The 23,467-nt window shown below is 40.4% G+C and overlaps 1 protein-coding gene across 1 annotated transcript in view; it reads right to left on the reverse strand.

The window, feature by feature from the left end:
• CREBBP (CREB binding protein) overlaps positions 1–23,467 on the reverse strand; it is a 132,068-nt gene that overhangs the window by 88,778 nt on the left and 19,823 nt on the right. The window contains exon 2 of the mRNA XM_029221308.1: positions 18,206–18,918. Within this exon, the coding sequence (XP_029077141.1) occupies positions 18,206–18,918 (713 nt within the window). The remainder of the gene's footprint in view (positions 1–18,205; positions 18,919–23,467) is intronic.

A 23,467-nucleotide genomic window follows, 5' to 3' on the forward strand; every position in this document is an offset into this window, starting at 1 on the left:
TTATGATCTTCCTTCCATAACCCCGTAAGTCTAAAACCCTAGTCTTACCATAATAAAAACATAAAACAAATCCCAATAATGGGGCATCCTAAATACACCTGACCAGTCCTCCTCAAAACTATCAAAGTCATCAAAAACAAGGAAAGTCTGAGAAAATGTCACAGCCAAGAAGAGCCTAAGAAAACATAACAAATGTAATGTGGTATCCTGGATGAAATTTTAAAAAAAGAAGAAGGACATTAGGGGAAAATTAAGGAATCTGTATGGATTTCAGTTAATAATAATGTATCAATATTGCTCATTAATTGTGACAAATATACAAATATAATAATATGGGAAACAGTAATGGGGGGAGGAAGAAATATAGGAATCCTCAATACTGTCTTCCAATTCTTCTATAAATCTAAAACTTTCCAAAAAAGTGTCTACTTTAAAAGTGAAAAGGGAATTCCCTTGGTGGTCCAGTGGTTAAGACTTGGCACTTTCACTGCCATGGGCCCAGGTTCGATCCCTGGTCGGGGAACTAAGATCTCACAAGCCATGTGGTGTGGCCAAAATAAAAATTAAGAAAAAAAAAACAACTGTGAAGAAAATCTGAAAAATATCAACATGTGTTAATTCTGACTAACAGAAACATAGATGTTGATTATATCGTTCTTTGGTGTGTTTTGAAATTTTAAAAAACCCAGAAAGTCACAAATGAAATCTTTCTTTGCTACAGTAGTAGTATTGTTTAAAAAAAAATTTTTAAGAGACAAGATCACTTTAAAAAAATCACATAAAAAGTAATTATAACTATGCTGGCCTCTCACATGGGAGGTAAACACTTTTTCACTAGCCAGAAAAATCAACTTCTTTATGGGTCTTCCAAAACTTGCTTGGCTGAATTACTATTTCAGATTGAGAGCCACAGCCCAATGAGACCACAGGCAAGCCCACAGTATACATGTGTGTTTCTAGAAGGGTGTAAGCAGAAAATCCTTCTGTACAACAAAAAATACTCCTGGGAAATTAGACTCACTCTCCAAGTTATCTATTCTATAAATTTTGTAAATGGGGGTAAAACCTGGTCCATACACAGAAAATTGGGTATTATGCAGTTCCCCATCTTATGTTGAATCCTGGTATATTACAGACAAAATGGTGTAGTAGAAAAAATACAGACCTTGGAGTCAGACATGGATGGGTTGTAAGTCAAGTCTGCCACTTTCTAACATGTGTCATCTTGAATAATTTCATGGGAGACAGAAAAGTGGCTCAGAATATTTTATCCCATGTGCAAAACAGATATGGCATGTACCTCACAGTATTAAACATGAGACGAATTGAGATTGTGTTGCAAAGCACCCAGCACAGAGCCCAGTACAATCGGCACCCCAGCCCAGAAGTGTCATTCCTTGCCTGCTCTTCTCTTACTATAATTCAGAAAGAGTAAATACAGTAATTGTTATCCTTGTTCATAAAAGGATCATACTGAAATTTTATGTTATAGTCATTATGTAATTCTGAAAAATGCCATAAGTATTATGCGGTAATCAACATAAAAACCCTAAATGTTTTAACTTGGTGACAGATGGACAGCAAATTACTGTCTACAGTAAACGTAACTCTTTCCAAAATATTGCAGAAACATTTTGGAGAAGTCGATCCTTGAAGTCATGCTTTGGACCCATTTACATAAAGAATGTTAGGTTTAGTACTTCCCAACTTTCTACACTGAACAAGGAAAGAAACAACAGATAACTTTTGAAGTGTGATATATCCAATCACCAATGGGCACCCATCACATACCCTAACTTACATTCACACCATCAAGATGGAGAGACCTCCCAGTGCCTGGAGGGCACAGCCACAACAACTGCCCCTCCTAGAGCTGGTGAGAAAAGCAGACTCAAAGCACCCCACTTCCCAAGACCTCCCAAAGCAGAATTTGCACCTTAACAAGATCCCCAGGTGGTCTGCAAATCATTAAAGTTTAAGAAGCCCTGCCCAAGTCTGTGTTAAAGTCTGAGAGACAAGTTAATGGCTGGACTTGAGAATGGTTCCTAAAATGTTTGCAGTGACGGAAAAACACCCAAGAGGAATACAAAGAGTGGAGTCAAATGTCTCTCAGAACAAATCCAACGCTCCCTAAAGGAAGACAGCAAAACTTATTCAACAACATATCCACAATATCCACTACATAATCAAAAATTACTAAACATGCAAAGAGGCAGGAAAATGTGACCTGTAACTGGAATTATATATTTAAACAAACGAACAAAAGACTGCAAATGAAACAGAGAGATGACAAAGATGTTGAAATCAGCCTTCAAAAGAAGGGCAGGGAAGGAACAAAGAGAAAAAAAAAGAACAATATGCAGAAGGGACAAATCGAAAGCAAATAGCAAGATGTGGACCTAAGTCTAACTGTATCAACATTTCATGTAAATAAACTAAACCCTCTATTTAAAGACAAAGATTGTCAGAATAAATTAAAAATAAGTTCCAACTATATGTTCGTTCCAAGAGACACACTTTAGATATAAAGACATAGACAAAAGGGTAAAGAAAGATATCCTTTGCAAATATTAATAAGAGTGGGAGCAGCTATGTTAATGAGACAAAGAATATTAATAGAAATAAAGAGAAACATGTAGAATGAGTAAAAGTTCAATTCATCAGGAAGACATAATAATCCAAAATGTATATTCACTTAATAAAAGGGCATCAAAATACATGATATAAGTAATCAAATTTCATTCTAGTTAAAGTAAAAATAGAAAAATCTATAATTATAGTTGGATATTTTTAACATTCTCTCAGTAACTGATAGAAGAGACAGAAAAAATATCAGTAAGGACGTTGCCAATTTGAATACAATCAACTTACTCTAACTGACATTTACAAATGCTACACCCTACAACTGTAGGAGGCACATTCTTTTCGAGCATATGCAGAACATTCATCAAGACAGACCATACGCTGGGCCATAAAACAAGTCTCAGTAAATTTCAAATGACAAAAATCATATAGAGCATGTTCTCTGACCACAGTGAAATCAGAAATCAATAACAAAATAATATCTGCAAAAATCCCCAATATTTGAAAATTAAGCAACACACTTCTACCTAGAAACATGAGTCAGGGCTTCCCTGGTGGCGCAGTGGTTAAGAATCTGCCTGCCAATACAGGGGACACAGGTTCAAGCCCTGGTCCGGGAAGATTCCACATGCCGCAGAGCAACTAAGCCCGTGTGCCACAACTACTGGGCCTGTGCTCTAGAGCCCGCAAGCCACAACTACTGAGCCCATGTGCCACAACTACGGAAGCTCGCGCGCCTAGAGCCTGTGCTCCACAACAAGAGAAGCCACCGCAATGAGAAGCCCGTGCACCACAACCTAGACCTGGCTCACCACAACTAGAGAAAGCCCACATGCAGCAATGAAGACCCAACACAGCCAAAAATAAATAAAAAAAAAAGAAACATGAGCCAGAGAAGAAATCAAATATAAAAAATCAAATCAAAATATAAAAATATTCTGAACTAAATGATAACCTATCAAAATTTATGAAATGCAGTGCAGACCAATATTTATTGCTCAAGGGTGGGATAGGGAGGGTGGGAGGGAGGAAGACGCAAGAGGGAAGAGATATGGGAACATATGTATATGTATAACTGATTCAGGGAGGGTGGGAGGGAGAGAGACGCAAGAGGGAAGAGATATGGGAACATATGTACATGTATAACTGATTCACTTTGTTATAAAGCAGAAACTAACACACCATTGTAAAGCAACTAAACCCCAATAAAGATGTTAAAAAAAAATTATTGCTCAAATGTTAATATTGGAAAAGTCTAAAATCAATGATCTAATAAGCATTTACCCCAAGAGGTTAGAAAGAGCAAAGAAAACCCAAAATAGAAAAAAGAAAATAACAAAAAGAGAATCAATGATCTATCAAAATGAGAATATTAACAAGTCAAAAGTTGGTTGTCTGAAAATACCAATAAAGTTGACAAGTCCCTACCCAGACTGATCAGGGAAAAAAGGAGAGAAACATAAAATTATAAATATCAGATTGAAAGAGGGGCAATGGACATTACAGAGTCTGTAGAAATTAAAAGGAAATTAGGGGAATATTATGAATCCTTTTATGCCAAATAAATTCAAGACCTTAGATGAAATGGATAAATTCCTTGAAAAACACAAATTATCAAAATTAACACAAGAAATGAAAAATATGAATAATCTGTACCTATTAAACTAATCAAATTATAGTTTAAAACCTTATCACAAGGAAAACTCCAGACCCAGATGGTCTCACTGGTGAATTTTATCAAACATTTTAAGAAAAAATACTGAACTCAGAAAAGAAAGGAAGAGGGAACAAACCAGTGTAGTCTTGATACCAAAACCATATCAGGACACTGCAAGAAAATTATAGACCCATATCCCTCATGAATATAGACGCATAAATCCTAAACTATATTCTAATAAATCAGATCTGGGACCTGCCTGGTGGCCCAGTGGTTAAGACTCCTAGCTCCCAATACAGGGGGCCCAGGTTTGATCCCTAGTCAGGGAACTAGATCCCATGCGCCACAACTAAGACCCAGCGCAGCCAAATAAAAACAGGAGGGAGGGAGGAAGGAAGGAAAATCCTAACTCAGTTTAAAAAATAAATAAATAAAATAAATCAGATCCAGTAATAGGTAAAAAGGTTAATACATCACAATCGAGGGAGGTTATCCCAGGACTGTTAAGGTTGGTTCAACATTCAGAAAGATGTACTTTACCACATTAACAGAATAAAGAAAATCCACCTGATCCTCTCAATAGATACAGAAAAAGTATTTGATGAAATTCAGCAATCATCTATGATAAAAAGACGCAGCAGACTACGTAGAGTAGGGGCCTTCTTCATCCTGACAAAGGATACCTCTAAAAGCCTACAACTAACACCATGCTTAATAAATGACTGAATGTCTTCCTCCACAGATCCAGAATAAGACAGGGGATGTATGCTCTCAACACTTTTATTAAACACTGAAGGTCTCAGGCAGAGCAGTAAAGCCAGAAATATAAAAAGCATACCGATTAGAAAGGAAGAAGTAAAACTATTTTACAAGGACAACCATGACCTAGAAAATTCTAAGGCATCTACCAAATAAGTAGAACAAGTGAGTTTAGCAAAGTTACAGGATATAACGTTAATAAAGAAAAACCAATTATATTTCTCCATATTAGCAACAAACAAGTCAAACAATGACACAAAATCTAGAAATTAAACAGAAATGAAAATGAGAAATTAAGCAACCCGATTTTTTTTTTTTTTTTTTTTTTTTCGGTTACGCGGGGCTCTCACTGTTGTGGTCTCTCCCATTGTGGAGCACAGGCTCCAGACGCGCAGGCTCAGCGGCCATGGCTCACGGGCCTAGCTGCTCCGCGGCATGTGGGATCTTCCTGGACCAGGGCATGAACCCGTGTCCCCTGCATCAGCAGGCGGACCCTCAACCACTGTGCCACCAGGGAAGCCCAAGCAACCCGATTTTTATACTTACTATAAAGCTAAAGAAATAAACAGATCAATGGAATGGACTAGAACAGCGGTGGGCAGACTTTCTGTAAAGGTCCAGCTAGTAAATATTTTAGTCTTAGCAGGTGACCTATGGTTTCCATCCCTCATTCTTTTTTTTTTTTTTTTTTTTTTGCTGTACGCGGCCCTCTCACTGTCGTGGCCTCTCCCATTGCGGAGCACAGGCCCCAGACGCACAGGCTCAGCCACCATGGCTCATGGGCCCAGCCGCTCCACAGCATGTGGGATCTTCCCGGACCAGGGCACGAACCTGTGTCCCCTGCATCGGCAGGCGGACTCTCAACCACTGCGTCACCAGGGAAGCCCCCATCCCTCATCCTTTTATTTATTTGTTAGTTTGTTTTTTAACCAATCGTTTAAAAACATAAAAACCATTCTTAGGTTGTGGGCCAGATCTGGCCCACAGGCTATCGTTTGCTGACTCCCAGACTAGAGTCCAGAAACAGACCCCTCCTTATCCAGTCAATTCCATTCCTAGTTATTTATCTAAGAGAAATGAAAATTTATATGTCCACACAAAGACTTATACAAAAATGTTCACAAAAGCTTTATTCTTAACAGTCCAAACCGGAAACTACCACAACATCCATGAATAGGAGACTAGATAAGCAAATCATGGTATATTAATACAAAAGAATACTAATTAGCAATAAAAATAACTACTAAATTCAGGCAACAACATGGATGAATCTCAAAATCACACCGTGAGCAAAAGAAGCCTCACCAAAAACAAACCAAAAAACCCACATTACAGAATTCCATTTATATGAAGTTTGAGAACAGGTAAAACTCATCCATGGTGAAAGAAATCAGTAGTGACAACAGACATGGGGGTGGAGAGAACAGGTAAAGTGAGGAATACAAAGGAACTTTCTGGGGTAATGAATATGCCCTGTATCTTAATAAGGGTACGGGTTACATGGGCATGAGTTTTGACAAATCAAACTGTAACACTTAAGATCTGTGCATTTCACTCTATGTAAATTATACCTTTAAAAATATTGATAATGGGGGGCTTCCCTGGTGGTGCAGTGGTTAAGAGTCCGCCTGCCGATGCAGGGGACACGGGTTCGTGCCCCAGTCCAGGAAGATCCCACATGCCACAGAGTGGCTGGGCCCGTGAGCCATGGCCACTAAGCCTGCGCGTCCGGAGCCTGTGCTCCGCAACGGGAGAGGCCACAACAGTGAGAGGCCCACGTACCGCAAAAAAAAATAAAAATTTTAAAATTTGAAAAAAAAATTAATAATGAAAATAAAACAATAAAATATTTAAAAAATTAATACATGTAGGTCTTTAACCCCAGATCCTAATTGTTGACCTTTAGTTAGAAAGTAACAAAGCTGACTGGTTTTTCTTACAAGTATACTCTTCAAAGTAGTCACCCTGGAGACCTATCAAATCAAAGTACTCAATGCTGCTATTATGCAAAACATTCATTCAGTTTGTGCTACAGAAAATAATCAGTTACAAAGTTAATTGGAAAAAAAAGAAATATAACTCCAACTTTGACTTTAAAAAGAGATACATAATTATAGATAAAAGACTGCTAGGGAAAACATCAAAAAGTTAACACCAATTATGAACTGGGTGATAAGATTATGGTTTCTTCTCTAAACTTTCAATTTTTGTACAATCAACTACTTTTATCACTAGAAAATAGTTCTCTGAAAACAGTAGGAAAGCAGTCTCATCACTTCAAATGTGATTATCTCAAATCCTTTATGTAAGAAAGCATCTAGCCAGCTAACTAACCAATCTTCTCTGAAAGGTTTACAGTAAACCCAGACACTGTGGTTAAGAACTATATATACACCATCTCATTTAATCAACACAATTCTATGAGGTAGATATTATTGCTATCCCCTCTTAATCCATACAATTCTCAAAGGCAGATACTATTATTATCCTCATTTAAAAGACAAACAACTAAGACCCAGAGTGATTATATTATTTTCCCACAGCTAATAATTAGTGGAGCCTGAACTTGAACTCCAGAGGCAGCTTACTCCAGATCCCAACCTCTGCTCTTAAGCACTTGGCTGTACTTCATCTGGGGAAGGCAGTTTGAGCTGCTGAAGCGGCTGCTGCTGCTACTAACAATGATGATGATAACAACAACAATGACAGGAGTTGTTGACAGGTCAGTACCATCTGTGGGTAAAGCCATTAAATATACATATACAACCTCATTTAATTAAAAAATTTAAAAATAAATTCATGGATAATTATCATGGGAAGTTCAGTAAATCCTGAATCACATATTCTCCATTAAAGTCATGATACAATTATTGAGCCAGTGCAAGACTGCTTAATATTTCTACCAAAAACCTGTGCCTACAGGAGCTATATAATTATGACACAGCACACTGTATTAATTCAAAGCTTTCAACCTTTTAATTCTATAAACTGACCATTTACCTCCATTGTGATCTTTTTCAAAAAGGCCAAATTAGGATTTACTTAATGAAAAACTTCCTTGTTTCCTGTGCATTATTTCAAGGATCAGATGAGATGACATTACATGAGAAAGAGAAAAGGATTAGACAAATGTACAGTATTATTTCTCTTGCTATTAAATGTTAGAAATGTCCAATTATCATTCCAAAATAGAGAAGGTGAGTCACTTATTCTGAACAGCCAATTTGGCCCTACTCCTCTCTTACTGACCACATGCGGCTAATCTATCCCTTCGGCACGCCAATTCTCGGAGTGTGGTCGCTGATCAGCACAACCACTGTCACCTGGGAGCTGGCAAGAAAAGCAGATTCTCAGGCCCCACCCCAAACCTACTGAATCAGGAACTCTGGGGAGGCCCAGCACTCTGGGTTAACAAGCCTGCAGTACCTGTGCTGGACACCAAGTCTGAGAACGACCACTTTATCTTATCTGACCAAAATATTGGTTGACTGGATCCAGGGCGGTCTGGATCTAAAAATCAAAACCTTCACCCCAGAACTTCCCTGGTAGCGCAGTGGTTAAGAATCCGCCTGCCAATGCAGGAGACACGGGTTCGAGCCCTGGGCTGGGAAGATGCCACATGCCGTGGAGCAACTAAGCCCATGTGCCACAGCTACTGAGCCCTCGTGCCACAACTACTGAAGCCCACGCACCTAGAGCCCGTGCTCCGCAACAAGAGAAGCCACCGCAATGAGAAGCCCACGCACCACAACAAAAAGTAGTCCCTGCTTGATGCAACTAGAAAAAGCCCACGCACAGCAACGAAGACCCAACACAGCCATAAATAAATAAATAAATAAATTTATTTAAAAAAAAAAAAACAAAAACAAACCCTTCACTCCTCAGGGAGAGCTCTACGGAAAGCTAGCTCCCCATTTTCTGACCACTTTCTAAAAAAAGAACAGGGCTTCCCTGGTGGCGCAGTGGTTGAGAGTCCGCCTGCCGATGCAGGGGACATGGGTTCGTGCCCCGGTCTGGGAAGATCCCACATGCCGCGGAGCAGCTGGGCCTGTGAGCCATGGCCGCTGAGCCTGCGCGTCCGGAGCCTGTGCTCCGCAACGGGAGAGGCCACAACAGTGAGAGGCCCGCGTACCACAAAAAAAAAAAAAAAAAACAAAAAGTAAAAACAAAAAAATAAAAAAAGAACAATATTCCAAAAACCTTATAAAAAAATAAGCCCTAATCTAACCTCCCGTGAAGAAGGCTTACCACACAAACTATTTTGGTCCCTTATTTCCAATACATTACTTATAAGAAAGGACTGAAAGGATTTCTAAGGTTGTAAAAGCATTTATCAACCTCAAAACTATAAAGAGTCTGGACCCCTTGCCCAGATCAAAATACCTTCCTCTTTCAACCAGTGTCTGGCTTCCCTCTGCCACCTTCTCTGTGCAGAGCAATAACTCTCAATACCTCTAGCCAGGAGAAGAACTTGAGCGTATGGCTTCCAATTCCCACTTAAATTTATCTTTATTTTTTTTTTTAAAGAGATTTATTTATTTTATTTCTTTTTGGCTGCGCTGGGTCTTAGTTGTGGCACGTGGGATCTTCACTGAGGCATGCGGGATCTTTCACTGTGGTGTGCGGCTCCTCCCTAGTCGTGGCATGCAGGTTTTCTCTTCTCTAGTTGTGGCACGCGGGCTCCAGTTGAGGCGCACGAGTTCAGTGGTTGTGGCACGTGGGCTTAGTTACCCCGCGGCATGTGGGATCTTAGTTCTCTGACCAGGGACTGAACCTGAGTCCCCTGCATTGTAAGGCGGATTCTTTACCACTGGACCACCAGGGAAGTCCCCTTAAATTTATCTTTAAATATCTTTTTTGCTTTCCTCCTAAAAGGCAAGTGCTTGGGTTATTTTCTGTAGAAAACAAGAGCGTGCTACTGAAAAGATAACATATGAGGTTTCCTACTGTTGAAACGGAGGCACACAGAATGAAGGGAATAGAGGGAAGCTGAGTAACTTTCCACGATCACACAGCACAGCCAGGATCGGATCCCATAAAGTCTGGCTAAGGGTCTCTTAAATCACTAACCCGTGCAGCCTGTTCTTGGATCAGTTTTACAATCTGTATTTTAATAAAAATTCTTTTTATCCAGGCTTTACAATTAATTAAGAGTTATACAAAAATTCTTACAATTTTGGACTTCCCTGATGTTTTTGATTATTTCTACTTTCTCATTCCTAATTTTGTGTCTCTTAAAGAAAACATTTAAAATAGGAAACATAAGCCATTTCAACAACATGGCAATAATGTTAACATGGCATGATATATTTTTTTTAATGAAATAATTTCTCCTCTCCATTCTGTGTGCCTCCATTTCTAATCTGTAACATGGGAATAGTACCCACTTTATATTTTTTAATGAGAGTAGAAGTTAAACATTTTGAGTTTTTCTTCAGAATAAAAATATATTTAGACTTTTCTAAAAGAAAAATATATTGACTCAAGAGACCAATAGTCTAATGGAGTATTGTCAAAGATCTTAAGTCACCCTCGAGGAAAAAAGCTTCAAGCCCATACAGTTGTACAGATGGTTTCTCAATTCTTCAAGGAACAGATCATTCAAATTCGAAACTGTTCCAGAGAACAGATGTGACCAGCTTCCAAACTCTTTCCGACCAAATTAACACAACCCTGATATCAAATCCTGACAAAACACAAAAGAGAACTACAGATCAATCTCACTGTTGATTAGTGAGAACCAAAAATTCTAAATGAATGCTAGCCAATAAAATTCAGCAAAACGTTAACTTTCAATTTCACAATTACAGAGATGGTTCAGTTGGATAGTAGAAACCTACTGAGATAATTTGTCACATAAATAAAACAAAGGAGAAAAAAAAAATCACAGGGTAACCACTATAGATGTCAAAAGGGAATTGACAAAATCCAGCATCCAATAAATGAATAATAGATTACACCCCAATTTTAAAAAACTGAAAACCAAAGCTCACATTATACTTAATAATAAAACACTACATACATCTCTATTTAAGTCAGATACAAGACAGGGATTCCCAAGAGCATAAACACTGGTAGAAATACTGCCAAGAAGACAAAGGTATCAGTAATGCAAAAGATGACTGCCTACTAGGAAAACCCAAGAGAATCACCTGAAGAAGTATTAGAATAAACAAGAGAACTCCATTAAGTGGCCAGATTACCAAATTGACATGTATATATCAACATCTTTCCTATATTAAAACAATAGTCAATTAGGTAATGAAATAGAACTCATCTCTAATAGCAATGATAAACCCATTAATACATCCAGAAACAAACTTAATAAAAAGGGTGTATTACCTATATAAAGAAAACTATAGTATGCCTCTGAGCAACATAAGACTCCATGAAAAGACAAACCTTGTATGTACAGGATAAGACAACTTGGAAAGCCACAAAACTGTTAGAATGTCAAAATCCCCCTTAAATGGTTTATAAAATGCAATATAATCCCAATCAAATCCGAAGACTTTTGTTTGATTTTTAGGAATCTGAAAAACAGTCCTAAAGTTTATCTGAAACAGAGGTTCTCAACCCCGGCTGCCATGAAAATCATCTGAGGAACTATAAACTATATCAATGCTCATGCCATGCCCCAAAGATTCGAACTTAATTGGTCTACAGTAGGGATGAGGCATCACATTAAAAAAAAAAAAAAAAACCAGGTAATTTTGATGCACAGACAGGGTTGAGAACCATACATCTAGAAGAGTATCTTATAAGGACAGCAAAGAAAATACTGGATTCTTGAAAAAGAGTGAAAGGCAACTGGCTCCATCATATGTTAAAATTCATTACACAGGGCTTCCCTGGTGGCGCAGTGGTTGAGAGTCCGCCTGCCGATGCGGGGGACACGGGTTCGTGCCCCGGTCTGGGAAGATCCCACATGCCGCGGAGCGGCTGGGCCCGTGAGCCATGGCCGCTGAGCCTGCGTGTCCGGAGCCTGTGCTCCACAAGGGGAGAGGCCACAACAGTGAGAGGCCCGTGTACCACAAAAAAAAAAAAAAAAAAAAAATTCATTACACAGCTAGGATAATAAGTTTCTGGCACAGAATAAATAAAGATCTGTGAAACAAAAGAAAAAGTCCAGAAATAGACCTAAACTCTGTATATTTGAAAGCTGAATAAAATATACCAAAAATGATGTCACTGCAGTTGGGGGTGGGGGGGAAGCTGGATTAGTAGTATCTAAATAAATGGTACTGGGATGACTATAATTTGGAAAAATGTATATAGCTAGATTTCTGTATCTCACTCAAGCCAAAATAAAGTCTGAGCTAAAGATCCAAGGTATAACGGGAAAAAATACAGAATGTTTCATAATTTTGGAACATAAATGCATTTCCAAACATGACATAAAACCCAAAAGCCATAAAGAAAAAAAATGGATAAATTTGTTTCTATAAAAACTGAAAACATCCATTTGGTAAAAACTCAGAACTATCGGGCTTCCCTGGTGGCGCAGTGGTTGAGAGTCCGCCTGCCGATGCAGGGTACACGGGTTTCATGCCCCGGTCGGGGAAGATCCCACATGCCGCGGAGAAGCTAGGCCTGTGAGCCATGGCCGTTGAGCCTGCGCGTCCAGAGCCTGTGCTCCGCAACGGGAGAAGCCACAACAGTGAGAGGCCCGCGTACCGCCAAAAAAAAAAAAAACAACTCAGAACTATCATATTGTAAACCTATGTGGCCATTCTCCTGGTAAAACAGACTTTAGCAAATAAAAAAGGGGGAGAAACTTTCACTCATTAAAAGACTTTAGCTGTTTTTTTTAATTATAATATTTTCAGTCAAAAAATTGAACCATTTCATATTTTTAAATTATTATGCTTGATTTTGCTTCTCCCATCCTGCTTTATGCTTTGTTTCTATTTTTTTTGTCTTTAGACTTTAGCTTTTAATATACAAAGAATATAAAGAATACAAACCAACAAGAACGGGAAACCATGCAACAGAAAAGTTGACAGAGAATACAAGCAACAGCAAAATACAAATGCCCATGAATTTATGAAAAGACATTCTGCCTAAGAGACAATCTGCCTAAGAGAATGGCAAATCAGTAAAAGAACAGTATCAGTGTTGGTGAGAATTTGGGGCACAGGGACTCATTCACTTTGGTGAGGGTGTAATTTGCATAATGTTTTTGGAGAGGATCTGGCAATATCTATGCTTATTAAAAATGTCAATATCCTTTAATCCAGAAATTTCACCCCCAAGAATTCATCCAGCTGTTACACTCAGCTGTACAAAGATATATATACAAGTCAAAAATTGTGACAGCAGCAAAACACTGGAAACAATCTAAATGTACGGATACTGGGGCACTAGTCCTATAAATTAAGATATAGCCAAATCAGGGACTTCCCTGGTGGTGCAGTGGTTAAGAATCCACCTGCCAATGCAGGGACACAGGTTCGAGCCCTGGTCCAGGAAGATCCCACATGCCACGGAGCAACTAAGCAAGCTGTGCACAACTACTGAGCCTGAGCTCTAGAGCCTGCGAGCCACAACTACTGAGCCCGCGCGCCTAGAGCCCGTGCTCTGCAACAAGAGAAGCCACCGCAATGAGAAGCCCGTGCACTGCAATGAAGAGCAGCCCCTGCTCGCCGCAACTAGAGGAAGCCCGTGCGCGGCAACGAAGACCCAATGCAGCCAAAAATAAATAATTTATTAGAAAGAAAAAAAAGATATAGCCAAATCAGGGACTACTACCGTACCATAGCTAGTAAGAAGGACTGAGAGCTCTATCTAACATGGAACAACTTCCAACTTACGTTGTTCAGGGGTGGAAAGGATGTGTATGTCTACATTTATACATGGTGGGGGTTGGGGGGGAGACAGAGAGACAGATGTTATACCATACTACTCTTCATGTTTAGAAGAGATAGCTACATACACACACGCATGCGCACACACACACACCCCCTTTCTATACCTCTATATATACAGACCATCTCTGGCAGGATAGATAAGAAACAGTAGTTGCCTTTGGTGAGAGAATTTGGGAGAACGAAGGGTCAAAAATTAAGGGAGACCTACCTTTTCAGTTCTTATCCTTAGTGCTATTTTTTAAAAATTTGGCTGTTAGCTGTTAAACCATGTGCATGATTTCTTCTAAAAACAAAACGTTTAACAAAGTCTTTGACCCAGTAATGTCACTTTTCAGAATTTATCCCATGATGCGTGTGGATATGCCTACACAAGGATATATTCACTGCAGCACTGTTTGTACTAATGAAAAGTCAGAAACAATCCAAATGTTCATCATCAGAGGAGTACATAAATTATGGTGCATCACAAAATGCAATACCTTACTATCAGTAGAAAAAAAGGAAAAATCTGCACACACAGCATGGAAAGGCATCCAGGGTATATAGTTATGTAAAACAGCAAGGTGCTTATGTACTGGGTTGGCCAAAAGGTTTGTTCAGTTTTTTCCTTTTTTTCCCTGTAAGATGGCTCTAGTAGTGCTTAATTGTCTTTAACTTCATTTGAAACAATTTTGTTAGATTGTATTGTAAAAGCTGTCATGTCAGCGTGCATTTAAAAAAAAACATTAAAATTGGTGAATTTTTTGTGTAGCCATTTTAATACTGAGGATGAAAGGAAAAAAGCAAAATTTTTGGCATATTATGCTTTATTATTTCAAGAAAGGTAAAAGCGCAACTGAAACGCAAAAAAAGATTTCTGCATTGTATGGAGAAGGTGCTGTGACTTGATAGAATGTTTCAAACGTGGTTTGCAAAGTTTCATGCTGGAGATTTCTAACTGGATGATGCTCCAGAGTTGGGTAGACCAGCTGAAGCTGATAGCGATCAAATCGAGACTGAGAACAATCAACGTTATATACCACACAGGAGACAGCTGACACACTCAAAATATCCAAATCAAGTGCTGCAAATCATTTGCACCACAGCTTGGTTACGTTTATCGCTTTGATGTTTGGGTTCCACATAAGTTAAGCAAAAAAAACCTTCTTGATCATATTTCTGCATGTGATTATCTACTGAGACATAACAAAAACGTTTCGTTTTTAGAACAAATTGTGGCGGGCAATGAAAAGTGGATACTGTACAATGATATAGAACGGAAGAGATCATGGGGCAAGCGAAATGAACCACCACCAACCACACCAAAGACTGGTCTTCGTCCAAAGAAGGTGATGTTGTGTATATCTCCCTTGGGATTGGGAGTCCTCTATTATGAGCTCCTTCTGGAAAACGAAACGATTAATTCCAACAAGTGCTGCTCCCAATTAGACCAACTGAAAGCAGCACTCAACAAAAAGTGTCCAGAATTAGTCAACAGAAAACGCATAATCTTCCATCGAGATACCACAAGACCACATGTTTCTTTGATGACCAGGCAAAAACTATTACAGCTTGGCTGGGAAGTTCTGATTCATCTGCTGTATTCACCAGACATTGCACCTTTGGATTTCCATTTATTTCGGTCTTTACAAAATTCTCTTAATGGAAAAAATTTCAATTCCCTGGAAGACTGTAAAAGGCACCTGGAACAGTTCTTTGCTCAAAAAAAAGTTTTTGAAGATGGAATTATGAAGTTGCCTGAAAAATGGCAGAAATGGCAGAAATGGCACAAAACGGTGAATACGTTGTTCAATAAAGTTCTTGGTGAAAATGAAAAACGTGCCTTTTATTTTTACTTTAAAACTGAAGGAACTTTTTGGCCAACCCAATAGTTTGGTTCCATTTCATACTAAAAAAGAATCTGTGTTAATATATCTGTATAGATAGAAGTGGTTATCTGTAAGGAGAGAGGGGCTGCTCTTTTTTTTACTATTTAAATTATTTTATAGGAAATCTGCATTTCCTTTGTAACAATAATTTTTAAAACAAAATTACCTTTGTAAAAATGTTTCTTTTCCCGAGTGCATTTTAAAATCTTATTCCGCTTAAAATGAACTTGTCTCTTACTCCTACTATCTGTCCACCACTATTAGTTCTTTTGTCCCAACCAAAGGCCATGACAACCTTTCAAAAATGCCAGTTCCCACTCCTCCTTCGCCATCAGCCTCTTTAGGGTACCTACAGGGGACAGAGATGGCTGCCCGCAAAGCACTAATGTGGCTCACTTTCCACAGAGTGAACACGAGCTAAGTGTCGTTTGAAAGAAAGATCACTCTGTACAAAGGAATGAAAAAGTTGGCAGAGGAACATGGAGTGAAGGAGACATTATCAGCAAAGCCCAGGCTATAGGAAATCCCCAGAACAAAAAAATAAACGAGCAAAACAACTAGATTCTCCTACAGATACGTTGTAAGACTCCTAGAGATTAATAAATTCTTAAGAGCCATATCAACTGAATAAAATATAGGTTATTCAGAGCTGGGGGAAAAAAGTCTGTAATAACAAATCATGACATATGCAACCATTGGAAATTTGAATATTCAGTGGACATTGATGACATGAGGAAATCATTTATTTACATGTGAGAGTGGCACTGTGCTCAGGTATGCCAAGTCTAACTTCTAGGAATATATATATATTCTATCAATGGCTCTCCAAGTGTGGTGGAGGGACTCAGTTCCTTTCAGGGGTCGAAACTATTTTCATATAATACTAAGACATTATTTGCCTTTTTTGCTCTCATTCCCTTACAAGAACACAGAGGAGTTTTCCAGAGGCTCTGTGTGACATGTGATATCACTATACTTAACGGCTAATGGAATGTGTGCTTGTGTTTTAAAATTCTGTTTTAGTATCTAATGTGGCTAATATGGACAGATATATCCACATTTTATCCACTTGGGCCCCTCAATAATTTTTAAGATTACTTAAGAGTCCTATGTCTACTTTTGCATGTGACTTAAATTCTCCAAAATAGTTTTTCATAACTGGGCAGCGTGGACAAGAGTGATGAGTCAATTAGGAAGGAACAAACATCAATCTATCCATGAACCCTAAGCCCACAGAAATCTTTTCTCAACCCAACTCCGAAAGGCACATTCACACACAGACCCCTCTTCAAATGCCAGGGACAACTAAAAATTAAGTTCATATTCCCCCTTAATAACATTTCAAAAGAGATAAATGCAATTTTAACGTTTGGAATTACTTCACCTTTACTTAAGTGAAAAAAAATTCCTCTTCTTACCTAAGCCAGTCACAGGGTTCACAGCTGTCACCTAATGCTCGCATCAACCTTGTGGGGAAACTGTGCTCTACTGTGATCTCTCCCTTTCCCTTATTTGGGACTAATCAAATCCAAAGAACAGCCCAAACTGTTTTACTGTTCTGGAATCTGCTGTACCAAATACTGCCTGAAACAGGTGCACTGGTGGCTGTAGCTGAGAAGACTTTTCTCAGTGCATCTCGGTGTTTGGCGCTCCAGTGGGATCAGCCCGCCCTCTTTCCCTTGTCAGCTCTCGCTTTCCCAGTGGTCTCCTATCTACCCTGGCATCTGCCTTCCCTGTTCTCCACATTCAGTTCCTACGCTACACACCAGTTGCAAGGCCTTCCCTGGAGCAGAGCTCTCAACCCCGCACAGGCGTCACACCATCTGCAGTCGGTAGCTTTGCACTTCTAACAAGCTCCCAGGTGATGCTGATGCTGCTGGTTCGGGGACCCCACTTTGAAAACCTGAGTTTCCTCTGGGACCCGAGGCCCCATGCTGCCCCCTGGCTCTGCCATGTTATCTCTTCCCTGTTAACCACGGCAGGTAGCTGACCAGCTTGGAACCTAGCTTCTTTGTTGGTAAAACAGAGACTGTGACAAAAGACACTTCACCAGTTGGTTGTAAAAAGGGAAGGGCATGAAGAGTAACGACTTGTTCGGCTGCGTGAAGTGAAGGTAAAGAGCCTTTACCGGATTCACTGCTGCAACAAAAAGCTGATTCCCAGCAGAAGCTGCCTCTTTCAACCATGTGGTTCTATTTCCACACATTCTCCTCAGAGGCTGAAAACTGGTTATCAGTCCAAACTCATTCCCTAAGTTTCAACTGTCTGACATGCAAGCTAGCCTATCGCTGGCTTCTTCAACAATTCCCACTTTAAAGGCATGGGGCAGAGATCTGTATCCTGGAAAGAAGGGCACTAAATACCAAATCTGTCTCTTCCATGTGGGAGGGGCAGGAGGAAAGCCTAAAGGAGGACAGGAATGTGACCCTGGTTAATAGGAAGAATTCAAAGCACTGAAGCTCACTTACCTTGCTCATGCCTCCGGCTTGCGCTGTGTTCAGTCCTGCATGACCGGCCATTTGCGGTGAAACTTGAGTTAACGTCTCAGCCAGCACGCTGCTCGCGGCCCCCTGCATGGCCGGAGTAGCGTATGGCATTCCAGCTCCCCTTCCTCTGCCAGCAGCCCCAAGAGATCCATTCATGACTTGCGCCTGCCCTTGCTGGGCCGGGTTCATTAAACTATGGCCAGAGTTACTATTGAGGAGGCCTGGGTGGGTCTGGTTAAAATTAGCATTCATGCAGATACCAGGTCCTGTCTGTGATGTGGCAGGGCTGCTGGTCACCAGCCCCACTTGCTTTTGTGCTTGAGGATTCAGTGCTTGGGAAGCAGGGGGAGTGGGCCCAGAGGTGCTGGCTGCCTGTTTGGGAAGGCTGGGGGCTGAAGAATCTCCCTGGTTCAGAGGGCTCTTGCCCATGGCACCCAGACTGGCCATGTTTGCACTGTTCGGCTGCCCCTGGGCCTGGCCTCCGAGGCCTTGTTGCACGGGGCTGCTGGAGCTCACATTTCCTATTCCTGGGTTGATACTAGAGCTGCTGCCTCCTCGCAGAAGCTCTGACAGTTGTTTATGTTTGGAAGCAGCATCTGGAACAAGGTTCCCACTGTTTAAAAGGCCTAATTCTCCTCCATTGGGGATCAGCTCATCGGGAAGATCATTTTCCAAGTCAAACAATGATCCAAAATCTAGAAATTAAACAAACGGAAATGAGAAACTAAGCAACCATAATAGCTCTCCAACTGTCATATGTTACTATGATCTTAACCTAAAGGGGCGTTTAACATGGAACACTAGCATGTCTTAACAGTAACATCAAAATGATCTGAAAGTTCATTTGGGAAAATAAAACAGGAAGAATATTTTTCAAATTCTGAAGGGAAAGTTAAACAGAGATAAAAGGAAGGCTATCTAAAATGATAGATTTTATCATATATTCTAAAACAATAATAGTGCAGTATATGGCAAATGCAGATATACAAATTAAAGGAAAACAATGGAAATTTAACTAGTTCACTGAATTATGATGTTAAAATGCTTTATAAGAACGTATGTGTGTAAAATAGTAATTGGGCATCAGGTAAGACGAATAGTAATTTGAGGAAATTAAAGTCTAGCCTTAAGTGATTACATATTTAAAAGGTAAATTATCAAAAAACCCCAACCTTAACAGAAAATGAGATTTCTCAGAGTGCTGAAGCTACAGGAAATGAAAATAAAGACATATATAGAAACTAAAAATAATTGAAAGTAAAAGAAAATAGGAGCTTAAAAAATACTTGAATTATACAGAAAGGGTTAAGGGTCAATTTTACAGAAAGATTCTAAACACACTGAATCCCAAGAATAAATGCACAACGGATATAGCAGGTAAATATCACAAAGGAAGATTAAAAACAGTAAACAAAATAGACCATCCTTCCTAGTAATCAAGCATGAAAATGAAAGCAACTCCTTTTTTCCAGTCCCTCTCAAAGTAACACTTCTCTAATGTGGCCTATATATGTCATCTCTAGTTCCTCACTGACCAGGCACTGTCCAACCCACAACAACCTGGCTATACATGCAAGTACAAACGACAAGATATGTACAAGTACATTCATCATAGAATTACCTGTAACATCAAAACAAATGCAAACAATACCCAGAGGTAGTTTAACTTAGTGGTTATTACAACTCTAGACCCATACTGCCACCATTTGAACGCCAGCTCTGCTTCTTGCTCCCCACTTACTAGCTGTGTGACCTTGGTTAAGTTAGAGTTTTGTGCCTCAGTTTCCCTATCTAGAAACTGGGAGTGATAATGGCTACTACACCTCATAGGGCTGTTGTGAGGACTAAATGAATTAATAAATGTAAAGCACTTAAACAGTGCCTGTGGATGCTAAGTGTTCAGAAAGTATTAGCTATTATTATTACTGTTATCCAATAACAGAGGTTTGATAAATTGCTGTATAATACTATAAAACACTATACATCTATTAAAATAATTATGAAGACTGTACAAATACAGGAAAATGTTATGTAAAACCATGCAAATGGAAATTGTACGCAAAATAGAACACAGAGTAAGATTAGAACTAAAGTACGTGCGTGTAGGCAGTAGCTGGAAAGTAATATGCCAAAAATAGAGTTGTAATGGTAAAATGGTGGGGTGATGTGTCCATGTGGCTTTAAAAAAAAATTTTAAAAGCCACTCCCCCTCCCACCACCCACTTTTAGAAAACTGAAAATCTTTTTCTCCATGGCGCAAACCCTTCTGACTGCTTCCCCCAACAACCTCCTCGGCTGGCTGGCCGGGATGTTCCTTTTAGGAAGGGCAACACCTTCTCAGGCAAGGAGCAAGAACTGCCACAATCACCTTCCCCTTCCAGGTGACACAATCCCAGCTAAGGGAACTGAAGGCAAGTCAGCCAAGACAGTTCTGGAGAAGGTTTTCCTTCCTATTGGTAAGGGATGCTCAGAAAAAGATCTCTCTTTTCCTCACTGGATTTCATCATGGGACTGTGGCAACCCTCTTCAACCAGGAGAGGAGACACTGTTCAAACACTAAGGATGGGGCTTCCCTGCTGGCGCAGTGGTTGAGAGTCCGCCTGCCGATGCAGGGGACACGGGTTCGTGCCCCGGTCTGGTAAGATCCCACATGCCGCGGAGCGGCTGGGCCCGTGAGCCATGGCCACTGAGCCTGAGCGTCCGGAGCCTGTGCTCACAACAGTGAGAGGCCCACGTACCGCAAACAAAAACAAAAACGAACACTAAGGAGGGCTGCAGAAAAAATACAAGCACCTGGGTTCATGAAGCCATCTCTAGGCTAAATTATCCAACTCTGGAAGCCTCCCCATCTTCAGACTTCTCGTAATGAGAGAAAATAATTTCCTATCATTTAAGCCATTCTAGTTGGAGTTTAAAGGTAACTTGCAGCTGAAGGCATCTTATCTCCATCACGTCTGTGAAGTTCAAACTCCTTCACACGGCACATCAGTAGGTGGCCCCTGCCCACTTTCCAGCCCTTCTTTCCCAGGCACCTCCTACCTTCCAGCCACAATACCGTGAGCCAGCACATGTATTAGCAACCTTTCTTCTGGGTGCACTCTCTCTCAGTCTAGAAAACCCCACGTCCAGCCCTCCCTCAGATTAAACAGTGACTATGAAGACTTTCTGTAGGCTGCCCCTGCAGAACTGACCAGTTCCTTTTCAGCCTCCTGCGTTCTCTGTACCTACATGCCTCATAAACCACCTCGAACACATACTCATTTCTTCCTGCCTGACTGTTAAGGGACTAGATACTCCTTGCAAGTGGATATACACATACTCTGTTTTGTAGAACCTGTGAGAGTAGCTGCAGACACCATGAGCCCTTCCTCCCAAGTACTTTATTTTGTGCCTCCTAAGAACACCCTTTACACAGCACAGTACATTTATAAAATTCAGGAAATTTAACCTTGATACAACACTTAATATACTGATTGCCCTTACTCAGATCTGGCCAGTTGTTTCCCAAAACGCCCTTTATCACACTTATTTTTCCTGATCCAAAATCTGATTCTGGATCCCAGCGCACTTAGTTGTCATGTCTTGGTCTTCTCCTTTACTCTAGAAAGGTTCCTCACACTTTGTCTTTCGTAACTCTGAGATTTCTGAGGAGGGTAGGTCAGTTGTTTTGTAGAATGCCCCTCAATTTGGGGTTGCTTCCTCACGATTACAGGACACTCAACTATGAAGAGACAACAGGACTCGACTCCTGGATACAGCAGACACCTCTGAGAGAACCACTGACCAGGGCGTGCTGCTAGCGACAACCCAGCTCCTGTGTTTCCAGGTGGCTTTGTGGGTTCCATTCCACAGCTTTTATGCTATTGTATTGTCCTGAACCTGGAGATTCCCTAAGGTCTTCAGACGCAAAGACCACATGAAATAAAGTAAGAACAAATGAAAACAACACTCCAACATAACTAACATTTCTGTTTGTTGCCTTCCAGGTTCTGTCCACATGTACACACATTTTTACTCAGTAATCTCATTAAAAAAAAAGAAATCAGTGACCTCCCTGGTGGCGCAGCGGTTAAGAATCCGCCTGCCAATGAAGAGGACGCGCGTTCAAGCCCTGGTCTGGTAAGATCCCACATGCCATGGAGCAACTGAGCCTGTGCGTCACAACTACTGAGCCTGCACTCTAGAGCCCACGTGCCACAACTACTGAAGCCCGTATGCCTAGAGTCTGTGCTCTGCAACAAGAAAAGCCACCACAACGAGAAGCCCGCACACCACAATGAAGAGTAGTCTCCGCTCACTACAACTAGAGAAAAGCCCATGTGCAGCAACAAAGACCCAACACAGCCAAAAATTAATTAATTAAAAAAAAGAAATCAATGTATGTGTGTGTTTAATGTAATGCTTCTTAATCTATGAACGTGAAAATGAAACTCATTTAAACTAGAAAATGGAAGCCGTTATGATAGAGATCATGTTTCCTCCCTAACTGCTGGGGAGGAAATTAGGTGTCAAGCACTATAAACCAGAAGAAGGGACTGGGCTACTAATATTGTACACGTAAAGCTTGGAACAACCTGCTGACGCTCCCCTGACTGACTCTTCCAAGAGTGCCAAAGCACTTTTCCTAGGAGAGGGCAGACAGGCCAGGACAAGAGCAGGTAAATGCAGAAGAACATGGTCTCTAGGCCAGTGTAGGAATTGGAATTGGAAATGGGAATGCAAAAACAACACTTGCAAGTGGAACACAGGAGTTCAAATCCTGTCTGAATCAATTAGCCCTGTGTCTTTGGGCAAACTGCTTAATCTCCGTACCTTAATTCCCTCAACTGTAAAACAGGGACAATGGTACCCCAGGGCTACACGACGAAAGCAGGAAAGGAGTGCTCTGTGCCACAGATACTGGTTATTTTATTCTATCCTGCACAAAAACTTTCTTACCTTTAAAAATTCACCCAGCGTGCTGCCATTCTCAAATTGACTGATTTTCTTTAATGGTTTAGTCTTGTTCTAGTCCAAATGCACATGCACCTTTTACGGCTGTAGCAGGCATTATGTCTGCTTGTGCTCACTTTTGGTTTTGGTTTTTATTGGTCTGCCACAATCTGTCCGCCTTAACTACTTTTTCTCATCCTGCTTCAGTCCGAGCACATCTCACAGCTGTTTGGGCTCAGAAATGGTTGACAAATTCTGCTATGTCCTCACCTGTGCAGTCCAAACACGTATGAACCTGTCTACAACCACATA

The sequence above is a fragment of the Monodon monoceros genome, unplaced genomic scaffold, assembly GCF_005190385.1.
Source record: "Monodon monoceros isolate NGI ecotype Baffin Bay Population unplaced genomic scaffold, NGI_Narwhal_1 Super_Scaffold_13, whole genome shotgun sequence".
NCBI lineage: Eukaryota > Metazoa > Chordata > Mammalia > Artiodactyla > Monodontidae > Monodon > Monodon monoceros.